The sequence below is a fragment of the Gigantopelta aegis genome, chromosome 4 (genome assembly GCF_016097555.1).
Source record: "Gigantopelta aegis isolate Gae_Host chromosome 4, Gae_host_genome, whole genome shotgun sequence".
Taxonomy (NCBI): domain Eukaryota; kingdom Metazoa; phylum Mollusca; class Gastropoda; order Neomphalida; family Peltospiridae; genus Gigantopelta; species Gigantopelta aegis.
In genome coordinates this window covers 111,715,545-111,729,229 of record NC_054702.1, presented here as the reverse complement: position 1 = coordinate 111,729,229, position 13,685 = coordinate 111,715,545, and the positions used below count along the sequence as shown (strand labels likewise).

The 13,685-nt window shown below is 32.6% G+C and overlaps 1 protein-coding gene across 4 annotated transcripts in view; it reads left to right on the top strand.

Moving 5' to 3' along the window:
* The window catches only part of LOC121371784 (syntaxin-binding protein 5-like), a 93,222-nt gene that overhangs the window by 66,432 nt on the left and 13,105 nt on the right, over positions 1-13,685 (top strand). The window contains exon 20 of one of the 4 annotated variants that reach the window (XM_041497925.1): positions 1,795-1,942. The exons of the other annotated variants lie outside the window; for them this stretch is intronic. Coding sequence (XP_041353859.1) covers positions 1,795-1,942 — 148 coding nt within the window. The remainder of the gene's footprint in view (positions 1-1,794; positions 1,943-13,685) is intronic. 4 annotated transcript variants of the gene reach the window in all.

Here is a 13,685-nt window from a genome sequence, read left to right as displayed (position 1 = left end):
GTAACAGTAGCACATAACCCACTTTTTAATTTACGAGTTACTAAAATGATGTGGCGTATAATTTATAAAACAGTTTTCAGTGCTAGGTGGCAAGCCACATCTTAACATGTGGCAAACTGGATTGTACAACAATGTAGACGGCAAACCGGATCACATGACCTCACTATTAAGCAGTCACCTGCTTTGACAGTATACTGTTTGAAATTGGGCAAAACTCAGCTTGCAAATTATGATTGTTTGGCAACTTTGGTGTGGCTAGTGACATCTAATCTGCTATGTTGCAGCCCTGGCAACAGCGGTAAGAAAGCAACATTGAGAAATTGGAGTATCAAGTAGTGTTATACCTACAGCTGTGTTAATAAAAATAATGTTTGCTATTGTAGTGGAGTGTATTGTATGGGAGGTAGGGATGTTGTCTGTCTTTCATGTCTCAAGTAAATTATTGAATGTTTGCATTCAGTAATTTACTTGTAATGCAAATGTGCACCTTTATATAAACTTGTGTCGCAACGAATGCTGTTATGTCCAATAGGCTAATCTATTCCATAAGTAAAATGGCTCATTATGCCAATCTTTTTACCATTATTATGCAGTTGGGACATGTCAATACAATAAATATGTCTCACCTGCCAATAACCGAACACCATTCACAAGGTCAGTAATAGCAGAAGTAAATAAACTAAAATAAAATATGTTTGGAGACCTTAAATGAATGTTTTGTTTTAAAGGTAAACAGTTATTATACAAAGTAAGTCATGTCATTACTGTGACTGTTAACCTGAAAATCATGACAGTCATCCATGACCTGAAGAAAATTTATTACATTTAATACAATGACTGAGCATTGTTAATTCAGATAAGAGTTAAACTTGCACTTTACAAGGCTAAGTCCAAAAGAGGATTAGAATTATAGAATATAACAATTAAAAACCATCATTACTCCATTTACATGTAAGTTGTGTTTTGGGGAGTAGCATTCTGTCGGGTTTCTACTCTGTTACTAAACAGTCCCCAAACAGCCTTTGATACGATTCAGGTATTAAAAAAACTTCTTTTTTCAAGTTCAGAATGAAAATCATGGGAAAATAATGCAGCATGCAGTTTTGATGGGAATTGCATTCACCAGTGTTAATATTGCTTGCAACTTGTTATGATTGCCTGTTACTGCAATACTAATTAACTGTACCTTTTGACCTTCTGCCTTTTTTCAGGGTAAGACTATGATTGCACTGAGATCTGCTGTGTTGCGATAAGTCACCCCTTTCATCTTCACCATTCTCTTTGGCTTTGGCTTTTGCTTTGCATTCTTAGATCTGTTGTTTGACACTGCTGTCTCATCTTTCACATCTGTGACAAACTCTTTAAGGAATCCTTACATGATTTCAGTTAAATTAACAGACAAACTCTGCTTGAATTTCTGACATTATAAAAGGTGTGAAATTTGAGAGAAACAGATGGCTTTGTAGATGCTTTTTGTTTGTCACTGTTGCATGAAGTTTGAATTTATTAACAGACACACTATCCAGGGTTAGTTTGCACTCTCGTTAGCTGTACTTCGGTATATCCAGAACTGGCTGTCCAAACCGTAAGAGAGCAAATGTGCCCTGGATGGAAGACTAGTGGTCAGCAGGGTTGTTGGATTCTGTCTAGATACTAGCATAGTAGAAATTAGCTCAGCTGTTGTAGTGTTTTATATTTGGCTGACCAGTAGTAATAATCCACATTCATTTAATATTTCTGTTTTGTTTTTTTCTCTCTAGAATTGATTTAGTGCTTGGTTTCACTTGATTATAGATTAATGGTGTGTGTTTGAGTCCTACCAGCCTAAAGCAAAAGAAAGAACAGCGGCCGGAACTCAAGCGATCAAAATCACAAGGTACCACACGCAAAATTCAGAAGGCCCAAAGCGTCGCTTCCATGGAGGAAAACACAAATGGTGGAGGTGCCAAGATTATACTATGATGTCATGTTTTTCTGTGTGCATCTAATGATTATTATTGTTTTTATAGTCTCCTATTTAAACCTCTCCCATTTGTTGCACCTCAGTATTATCATTGTCCTAGTATTTTTTTTTAAAAAGAAGTTTTATAGCAAGACACATACTAAAAACCTGTCCTCAAATTCCCTGCAGTTTACAGTCTCCACCTGTCTTACAGTCTTTCTGATGTAAAGTATTTACAAACTTGTTTCACATGTTTAAGTGTCTACTAAAATTATTAAGAAATCCAATACTCATGAACAAATTAGAAATATTTTTTACTCTTTAGTGTGTTCATAAATATTGATAATCTGAACATGTCAATGGTTACACTATGTGTTAGTTGCTGTGCAGATTTCACTAACAGATATTAGTTTTTTTACCTGCTATTTTAATGGATGCTTGTAATTGTGATGTCGGTAGACATAAATGACAAAAACGTACACAATATGACACTTTATTGTTGTTGCCGGAAGTGTACATACTATCCCTGGATCTTACATAACCCCCAGCAGATGTAAAACTAAAGAGTACTAGCTTCTAATAAAGTAATGTTCAAATTATCTCTTTGGGAAACATGTAGTAGGGATTGTTTGATTCCTGAATTAATTAATCGACACTTTATTAGTTGTCCTTGATTCCGATATTTTAAAGTATTTTCCTTGTTGGTCCGTGTTCTGTGATATGCAGTGGATGGTTGAAGGAACACCCAGGGTAGCTCTTCTTTGTTGTCTAAGACAGAGAATCCTGTATTTGTATGAGGGGTGGGACATAGTCCAGTGGTAAAGCACTTACTTGATGCACAGTCGGTCTGGGATCGATCCCCGTTGGTGGGCCCATTGGACTATTTCTCGTGCCAGCCAATTCACCATGACTGGTCAAAAGCCATGGTATGAGCTTTCCTGTCTGTGGGAACGTGCATATAAAAGATCCCTTGCTGCATTAAGAAAAATGTAGCGGGATTCATCTGTTGACTATGAGTCAGAATTACCAAATGTTTGACATCCAATAGCCGATGATTAATTAATCAATGTGCTCCAATATTGTCTTTAAACAAAACAAACTTTAAACTTTTATTTTGTATTTGTATGAGAGATAACAGAAGTAGCTTTAAACCTTCGGATCGCAGTTGAGACGGTAATAAATTCAGTACAATAAAAACTCGGATCACACTTCATTTTCAGCATATATTACACCAGAAATGCCTCGCCATCAAACTGGCTATTTGCGATCATTATGTTGTAAATACATTTGAATCCTGTTAGCTCGAACCTTATCAGTACCCGAGAAAGTGTTCGACTCATCGGGTAGATTGACCGAACCATTCAGTCAACGTCGTGTAAGTGTAACTCGGGACTTCGGGTTTGGTTTGAGCGTTGCAGTGTATTCGACCCTTCCAAGTTCCACCCATCGAGATTCTAATGTATGTATAATCATGTGAAAGTAGATAGTCAAATGAAAAGATCCTTGGTTGAATGGGTCGAATAAAAGTATACCTGGTTCAGTGGTAGAACATCAACCAATCGGTGGCAGTATATATTGTAGTTTTTTTTCCATTCCAGCAACTAGCATATCATAGTTTGTGTTATGTGCTGTTTGCTTTATAAAAGCCGAGTCTGCGACATTGTAGGAAGTGCTTTATAAAAGCCGAGTCTGCGACATTGTAGGGAGTGCTTTATAAAAGCCGAGTCTGCGACATTGTAGGGAGTGCTTTACACTAAGACACATTTACTGAATGGTGACTGATACCTGTGAGGAATAGGAACAAGAGTTCATGTTTTTTGTTGGCGTCATTACAATACAATGTCTTTTCTCATGGATTATTGCTGTGTCTACATTTTTCTGTGTAATATTTCTTATAAATTCAGTTTCTTCTTTTTTTTTTTAAATAGGTTAAAATATTATTTTATTCTAGGCTAATAATTCCTCTCCTCCCCCCTCCCTCCGCTTCAAGTAAAACAATTACAAGATATTGTATTTCACCTTGCAAGTTTCCTTTTGTGATCAGTTCATAGTTTTAGATTGCATGACTCTTATTTTATTATTTTTCCATTTTTAAATTTGTAGCATTGTAAATCAAAGAATACATTTGGGTTTTTTTTTGGCATGGAATGTTGACTTTCCATAAAATAAATATTTGGGTTTTAAGAAATAATTTTTTAAAAAGAAAACCAAGGATGTGGAATTTAGTGATTTGGACATTTAGATTTATTTTTTAGTTATCAATTTTGTGACATGTATTCAGAGAATTATTCAAAACAAATTTTAAAATCTCCTGTTTCATTTATGAAATGGAAAAAAATTCTGCTGAGCATAGTCAGTACATTTGACAAAAAATTACTATAATCCTCCTCTTCATTTGAACACTTTAAGAACATTTTAGTACATTTATCTGCATTTGTAAAAACTTATTAAAAATAATAATATTTTAATAGTTAAGACTAAGAGACTTCATTGTATGTTGACTGATTAAAAGGACCAAATTAGTGACAGTTTAAAAAAGGTTCTCTAGTTTCCAGGGGTAATACTCCAGAATTATTCAATGAGCATCTAGATTTGTTGGTAAACGGAAAGAAAGAAACAGGAAAGAAAGAAACAATTTTGGCTAGGAAAAAAAGAAACAGGAAAAAAAGAAACGGAAAGAAAGAAACAGTTTTATTTCATACTTTGTTGACAATTTTATTCTCATATATGAATTTCTTTGTATAATTTAGGTCATAAGCACTTGGTAATGTGACTGTTGTGTCCGACTCCATGCAAAAACTCAGGAATGGACTTGGAACCATTGACACGGTCCTGGCACATCATTGCATTTCAGAAATATAAAATATAAATAAAATCATATACAGTACAGGCACCCTTATACTAATGATTCTGAGGAATGGTGCTCCCTCACATCTTTTATATTGATATCATGGGTAATTAAGTTGGAAGCCATCTGGGAGGCCATATACTGGATAAAATAAAGGGATAGATCTGATTGATTTGATTTCAACTTATTGTCGTGCTTATATCCAATTAAGGTTCAAGCACGCTGCCATGAGCACACATCTCAGCTATCTGTGCTGTCTGTCCAGGACAGTGGGTTAGTTGTTAGTTGGTTAGTGAGAGAGAAGAGGGCGTAGTGACCTTACATCTACCCATTGAGCCCTTAAGAACTCACTCTGGGTTGGAGCCGGTACCAGGCTGCGAACCCTGTACCTACCAGCCTGTAGTCCGATGGCTTAACCACTGTGCCACCGAGGCCAGTGATAGATCTGAGGACATAAAGAGAAGGGATTATCCTTTGAATGGGTCAATTAGAGAATGGCTTCTTAAAGGGCTTCTTAAGGACAATGATAATTGAGACATTTAAAGAACCCATTGGATAGGTCAAGGACTCAATGTCAATTAAAACTCAATTGGGTAAGTTAATTGGGAAATATATATAAATAAATTTAAAAAAAAAAGGAATTTTAGTAAAAATGTAGTGTTTCTTTTCCGTTTTTTTTTTTCCTGTTACTTTTTTCCCGTTTCTTTCCTGTTTCTTTCTTTCCTACTCTTATTATTATTTTTTTTATTATTTTTTTTTTTATTACCCTTGGTCATTTTAGATCTTAGCTTGTAAAATTCTATTCCTGTGATATAATCTGTATATTCTTTTTATTTTGAATGTGTGTTTTGTTGATTTTATTGTCCATTTTTGTTTTCTTTTTATTTATTAAAATAGTCGTAGTTTTTCCATTTATTGTCATGAGATAATCATATTAAAAACTTGTTTCATTTTTAGTGTTAAATGATTTGTATATTATGTATAAATTTGTTATATTTTTACCCTTATCCGGCTAACTGGGGCCCGTGAAACTTGCGGGCAATTTTGTTTATAGACCTTTTTTTCATGGTCTTTTATAGCATTAGAATATTACATATATAATGTGTTTGTTGAAATGAAAAAGAATCTTTTCCAGTAAAGATATATGGGCATTGAATTTGGGGATTTGTTTTTAGGATTCTATTTGAGTCACACACATAATTTAATATAGCTATTTTAGAATTCTGTCTCACAATATTATGCTTCCGAACTAACATGTGGAATTTGTGGAAACACAGAATGGTGCTACATTTGCAGCCTGGTATTCATATAGGACTAGTAGGCCCACTGATATGTTCCATACAAGGAATAAATGATATTCTGATCTGACAAACAAATATTGTACACGTCCTCATGGGAGTTGTGGTGAGATGTTGCCACTGAACAACATGAATGACATTAATAGAAGTGTATTGTGGGTAGAAATTATATCACCAATTGGCAAACAACTATAAAAATGGTCTAATGTAAGTTTGCTACTGTTGTTGATAACACTTTCCCTTTAACAGTTGATGCAGCCATGAATTTGTCCATTTTGGCACTTTTATGTTAGGTGATTACATTATTTTTATACATTGCTAAAAGGTATGGAATTCAAATGGGTCAGCCAATCAAGAATATATAATGAAAAAAGCTGGATAAGGGATAAAAACATTTTTAATAACTAAATTAACATTTAAAATATAGTTTGTACCTGGTAATGTGAATATGGGGTAAAGATGGGTAAATAAACGGTACCTGATGTTTACATGAATAATGAACTGGCCCATCCTATCACAAATAAGGTAACGTGTAATAATACTGTAGTTTGTTTGAAAGCTGTATCAGTTTTAAGTGCTTTTAACTAAGCTGAGTAAATATTTTTCACAAAGTATTTATCTGTTTTAAGAAGATTTCCAAGTAACATGTATACCATTCATACAAGTATGTTGCATTATGTAACTAATTTATTAGTGTGCTGAAAAGAAAATGTTAATATTGCTTCCTATACAGATTACATAACAATGCTTATGAAACTATTAAACTGAAAAATGTATAATTGATGTGATGTTACATTGATGCGATGTACATCTACACGTATATGTAACATGATATAAACAGTATCATAATAGTGTATTTTGAAAGTTAATTTACAATCTAACTAAGCCAGAAGTAATGTCAAATAAACCCAAAGCAATACCACCCCGTTGTGAGTTCCTGGTTTATGCAGATGTCACTATGTAAGGGAGGCTATCACTCTGGTTTCCCATCACTCTCCTGAGACTCGTTCAAGGAGAGTAATTTTTACCTCCCCTTAACATATGAATTTATATTGTATAAGTATGGTAATATCTTATATAATTCCCCATTATCTAATTTGAATGGAGCAATTAATCACTCCCCTCAATTTGTTTGACAGCAAGGTCTGTTTATATGGTTATAGACTATAGCACAAGATGGTGTTTTAAGTTTACATTTCACACATGCTTTATGTGTCAGTTCAGAAGGTGAAAATTCATGTCAGACCAATAAGCACACGAATAGAACTGGAGCACTTCTTATAATTCTGAGTTCTTCTTTTCCAAGCACCTTGTATAATTTGTTTTGTTTTAAATCGAGATACGGACATTTGCCCCCAGTCCAAAAATGGATAGGTGGACATTTGCCCCCCAGTCGAAATGATGGCTAGGAAATTTGCCCCCCAGTAGAAATGTTGGCTAGGACATTTGCCCCCCAGTTGATATCTACTATATTGATAAAATTAAACAAAAACACTAAATATTGTGAACAACTTTATTTTAATTTTGTACAAAACAACTTTCATTTTGGATAAATATTTATAATCAGCTATGTAATTTTGGAATATATTTATTTCAAGCAGATAAATTAAGAAAATGTTATCTTAAGGTATTTGCCGTTTGTTTTATGTGACGTATGTTTTCTTGTTTATCAGAGCCTGTTCTCCTGTATTTTATGTATGTTATGTTTTATGTTTATAAACAGATGAGCTGTAAAGCTCAATGTTAATTAAGAACTTATTAAACAGTAATTTAAGTTGTTAATTAAACCAATTTTTATACTGGGGGGAAAATGTCCTAGCCAACATTTCTACTGGGGGGCAAATGTCCTAGCCAACATTTCTACTGGGGGGCAAATGTCCTAGCCATCATTTTGACTGGGGGGGCAAATGTCCTAGCCATCATTTTGACTGGGGGGCAAATGTCCACCTATCCATTTTTGGACTGGGGGGCAAATGTCCTGGATTCTTTTAAATCATCAGTTCCATTGTGCCAATAACTGGTCACCAATTAAGTTCTGCTGTTAGTTATTATCGGAAAAAGAAACTAGTCTACAATATTATTAACTGAAATGTCAAAGTAATTTCTTATTTTTCAGTGTTGTATTACTATGTTAACTTTGACACACACATTTAAAGTATGTAATTATGTGATATTGATACTTTCATTGGAGACAGCTGCTGCATTAAGTGTAAAGGTTTGAATATTTACATTTTATATTATTACATTTTGTTATCTGCTGATTTGTCTAGGCCTATTAAACCCCCATATTTGCATTACCATATCCATGAATTTGTACTTTTAATCATTACACTGTTTGTATGAGGTACTTAGATTATTCTAATTTTGTAGATTTGCACTATATATATATATAATTTATGTATAATTATTTATAACTGCAACAAACATTTAACATGGTTACATTGTTCAATTTACAGTGACATATCTCTCGGTGGACTTTTCAAGTTAGCATTACTTTAATATATAGTCACCTACTTATACTCAAAAAGGAAACCTTTGCTTGCATTGTTACCTGCATGGTTTCACGAAAGAAGATATTTAGGGCTAATTCATTTAGCTTTTTTCAGACTAAATAAGTTTTACTTTTTTCTTGTATCCAGATCGGATGTTATTGCTGTATATGTATCTGCAGTTTGTCGTGCCGTGCAGAGTAAAGATAACCAGCAAACGGTTGATTGAAAACTCAAATCAATTTGTTTCATACACATGAATCAGCTATATTTATTACTTTGCTATCTTTGTTGCTTAAATATCTGCTTTTTAAATATTGTTATTTGCATTTTGTTTTATTAGCAACTTATCATCTGCTAATGTCAAATGCCTTGAGATGTATTCAAATAGATACATTTCTCACATCGAAACATAAACACAAATTTGTCATGGAAATTTACAGGGTAATAAAATTAATGTTATTATTCAATCTAATTAAAATTATCTCCCCTATTACATGTGGATCTAACAGCAGCCAGTTGTAGCTCATGTCCACCAATCAAAACCTTACTTGCAGAATCATGCTAGTGATTTAAAAATAATTTGAAGACATTCCAAATTATCCTAAGGGTATACATGTTTCGTGTGAATTACGAATGCCTTAAAACATGTTTTATTTTATAAAATAAATAATTTGTAATGTAAACCTGAAGACTGATTTGCTTTTTTTTTTTTTTTTTATAAATAAATAAATAATTTGTAATGTAAAATTGAAGACTAATAACCCATCCCATACGTATTGGTATGGTTCGCTGTACTGCGGCCACTAAAATAGACTCGCCCGATATTTTTAGAATTTGTATGCTCCCAAATAACATTATAAAAGGCGAAGTGTGATTGGTCAATATTTAAATTAGTATTTACAGATGAAATGTTCCCTGGACATTGGAGACTACGCAGTGTTGTTAGCAATCTGATTAAAATTAGTTCTACTGGTCTAAATATGGCATTTGTAATTCACATGAAACATGTCATATACCCTCAGGATAATTCGGAATATTTTCAAATTATTTTCAAATCACTGGCATGATTCTGCAAGTAAGGTTTTGATTGGTGGATATGAGCTCCAACTGGCTGCGGTTAGATCCACATGTAATAGTGGAGCTAATTTTAATTAGATTGTGTTATTATTACATTTAGAAGAAAATTATGACCCAGAAGGGAACTAAATTTTGTACCCAAAACAACTAGTTTACTTTGGACTGACAACTGGTTACATTAAGGGTGATAATGATAATAGATACACAAGGATTATAATCATTACATTTTATAATAATTTTGTAATAGAACTGATGTAAAACTTTCTTGCTAAAAATCACAAATTTATAACTGAACTATGTCAGAAATGAACAAAAATAGTATTTTTTCATGAAAAGTGTTGAACAGAAATCAGTAATTTTAGTTTTTTGAGGAAAATTAACAACTAAGTGATGCAGTCTTTGCACACTAACCCAATAGAAGAATATACCGGAAGTAAAATTCTTGTAGGAGCCCATGGGCAAATAGAGGTTGGAACGAGAAATAGCCCAATAGGCATGCCAACAAGGATCGATCCTAGACCAACTGGGCTTTACCACTGGGCTACGTCCTGCCCCCCCAATTCAAGTAAAATCTAAATCAATAAATAAATGGTACTATTACTAATATTATTATGTTAGCCTTTGAGAGGATTAGATAGGGAATAATATTATTATGTTAGCCTTTGAGAGGATTAGATAGGGAATAATATTATTATGTTAGCCTTTGAGAGGATTAGATAGGGAATAATATTATGTTAGCCTTTGAGAGGATTAGATAGGGAATAATATTATTATGTTAGCCTTTGAGAGGATTAGATAGGGAATAATATTATTATGTTAGCCTTTGAGAGGATTAGATAGGGAATAATATTATTGTTAGCCTTTGAGAGGATTAGATAGGGAATAATATTATGTTAGCCTTTGATAGGATTAGATAGGGAATAATATTATGTTAGCCTTTGAGAGGATTAGATAGGGAATAATATTATTATGTTAGCCTTTAAGATGATTGAATAGGGAATAATATTATTATGTTAGCCTTTGAGAGGATTAGATAGGGAATAATATTATGTTAGCCTTTGATAGGATTAGATAGGGAATAATATTATGTTAGCCTTTGAGAGGATTAGATAGGGAATAATATTATTATGTTAGCCTTTAAGATGATTGAATAGGGAAGAATATTATTATGTAAGCCTTTGAGACGATTAGATAGGGAACAATATTATCATGTAAGCCTTTGAGATGATTAGATAGGGAACAATATTATCATGTAAGCCTTTGAGATGATTAGATATGGAAGGATATTAATATGTAAGCCTTTGAGACGACTAGATATTGAAGAATATTATTATGTAAGTCTTTGAGACGATTAGATGGGGACGAATATTATTATGTAAGCCTTTGAGATGATTAGATATGGAAGGATATTATTATGTTAGCCTTTGAGACGATTTGATAGGGAAAAATATTATGTAAGCTGTAGCTCTTGTGGATTTACTTTAATATATTTTCAGTGGTATAATGCAAGCATAGATTTCCTCAATTTTTAGTTATTGTCACTTGTATATTCATCTCACCTTAATAACCATGACTTGTGACTCACATAGATTACTGCATGAATGTCTTAACAACACATTCCAGCACCGGATGTACTCATATATACTGTGTTGGTTTTTTGTGTGTCTCATGTATACAGAAATATGACATGCTAATATCTAAATGTTTTCATACTTTTTTCCTTCCTCTTTATTAACTTGGATGTTGCATACCTTACCAAAATATAAGTGTGGGTTTAAAAACAGAAACGAAGCAAATCGTATGTAGGAACCTTTTTGCATACCAAATTTAAAATATCACGATGAATGTAACTTAATATGGATGACTTGGTATGATTAGATGAACAGCAATGACAGCAAAAAGGACATTATGGAAAAATAATTCAGTGATTTCTCTAACTTTATTTCGGTACATTTACCAAATTACATTGATGAAAGCCTCTATGAGTTTGTGACAGCATTTAATTTAATCGAGTTAAGGGAGTTGGGAGGTGGGGGTGGTGAGGGAACTGGTACATTTTAAATGTGAAGCCCCCCTAAATTTCTCTTCTAATTTGAAATGAAATATTTTACATATTTATATCAGGTAATACCAGTTGTTATATTTAAACAACAGAAAAATAGTTTGACAAGATTGGTAGCTTTTGTAAAACATTCAAACTTGAGGTAAACCCCCCAAAAGGCCATTGATGTTATAATAAACAATTGACTGAAGTTCTGTAACACCTTGTTCAACAGTCATAGCATCTGTGACACTTTTCATGACCTAAAAAGTGGATAAATACACAATATTGTGTTAATAGACCAGTTTAACTCATTTTACTTAAATATTAATATTTCAGCATTTGCATGCTGTTTAATCCCCAATTTCCTAGCACTTTTAACTATTGTATCATGTTTTATAAAAAAAAAAAAAAATTATTTAATGAAATTGAAAATCTTTTGTTTTCAACTTTATCTTGTTTGCACTCGATAAATATCTTCTTTTTTTTTTTTCTTTTTTTAATTTAATTTAATTTATTTATTTTTGAGTGATTTGAATGATCATTTAGTTTTTGAAAGAATGTCAAAAACATCATGTCTTTATATAGTTTAATGAGGAAATACAACTTGTTGTTCTATCTTGTTTCCTGGTGTTTAAAAGTTATCCTTTGGTGGATCCCCAGCAACTTGTGTCTAGAATGTATGTTACTATTATTTCCTGTTGTAAGGCATTGTTTAAAAAAACAAAACCCACCCAACAAGCAAAAACACAACCAAACAACAAAAAACAACAACATTCATTCATTAATAGAGAAGTGAATGGGTATATTTCTATTAAATTTGATTTTGCTAAGTTGAAAACCTTTAATCCATTTGAAAAATGTATTTGCTTGTCATATTTCATTACTTTCTCAAATCTGAATAATAATCCATGCTCCAATTCCAAACAGTGTTTTTCTAATTCTTGTTACATACGACAGTTTTTATATGTGTTTATTTTTTATGATACTGACACTAAAATATGATGGATGTTTATAACAAATGAACTAACAATGCTGAGCCAAATCTATCAAGTAATACATGTATTTGAACTTGATGAAAAATATGGCTTTAAAGGATTGTTCTGTGGACTGTCAAAACTGTATGTGCGCCAGGACACCCTACCAGGTTGAAGTGAAGTGGAACTTAAGAAAATGTTTTGGTGCATTGTTTTTAACTTCACATTTCTTTAGGTTTGAATTTTAATCATTGTTTGTCCATTTCTATGTTCACACAAAAGTGACAAGAAAGAACAACTTATTATCCAGACATGTTAGTTCATAAAGTTATTATATAAAATACTTTTCCACACAGCTCTTTGCACTGTGATTTTACATAATTCTGTAAATAATATTTCCATATACTTAACTTTTATGACACCCAATAGCCGATGTGTATTTTTGTGCTGTGGTGTCGTTAAACATTCATGATAAAATACAGCTAATTTATGTCAGAATTTAATGTGATGACACCCACTGAAATATTGAGCAAGTACTACAGGCTGCTATAAAGGAGTAATGAAGACATTTTACTGACTGGTGATGTATTTCATCACACAACTTTTTTTTCCAGTGTTAATAATGAATCTTTGAGACATTTCCATGTAACACATTGAGACAAATAGTGTAAATTTTCTGTCTTTGTTAGTTGCAGATAATCAAACCTCACTAGAGTGTCTACCAATATATTTGAAGAATCTACTTTTGTTTTAGAATTTTCACTGAACATCTGATTAAGGATGTAATTCTAGATGTGATAGTCCATGTTGCAGAGGTGCTGGTTTTCACAAAATCCTGTATAAGGCGTGAAGAAAATCAGTATTACATACTACCAGAATACTTTTTGACATGCATGTATATTCCCACCTGACAAGCCCCAATTATTTTTTTAGAATTTTTTTATAATTAAAACAAAAGTCTCTGTTTTAAAACCATCCACTTTATTCCAATTAAAAAAGAATATAAAACT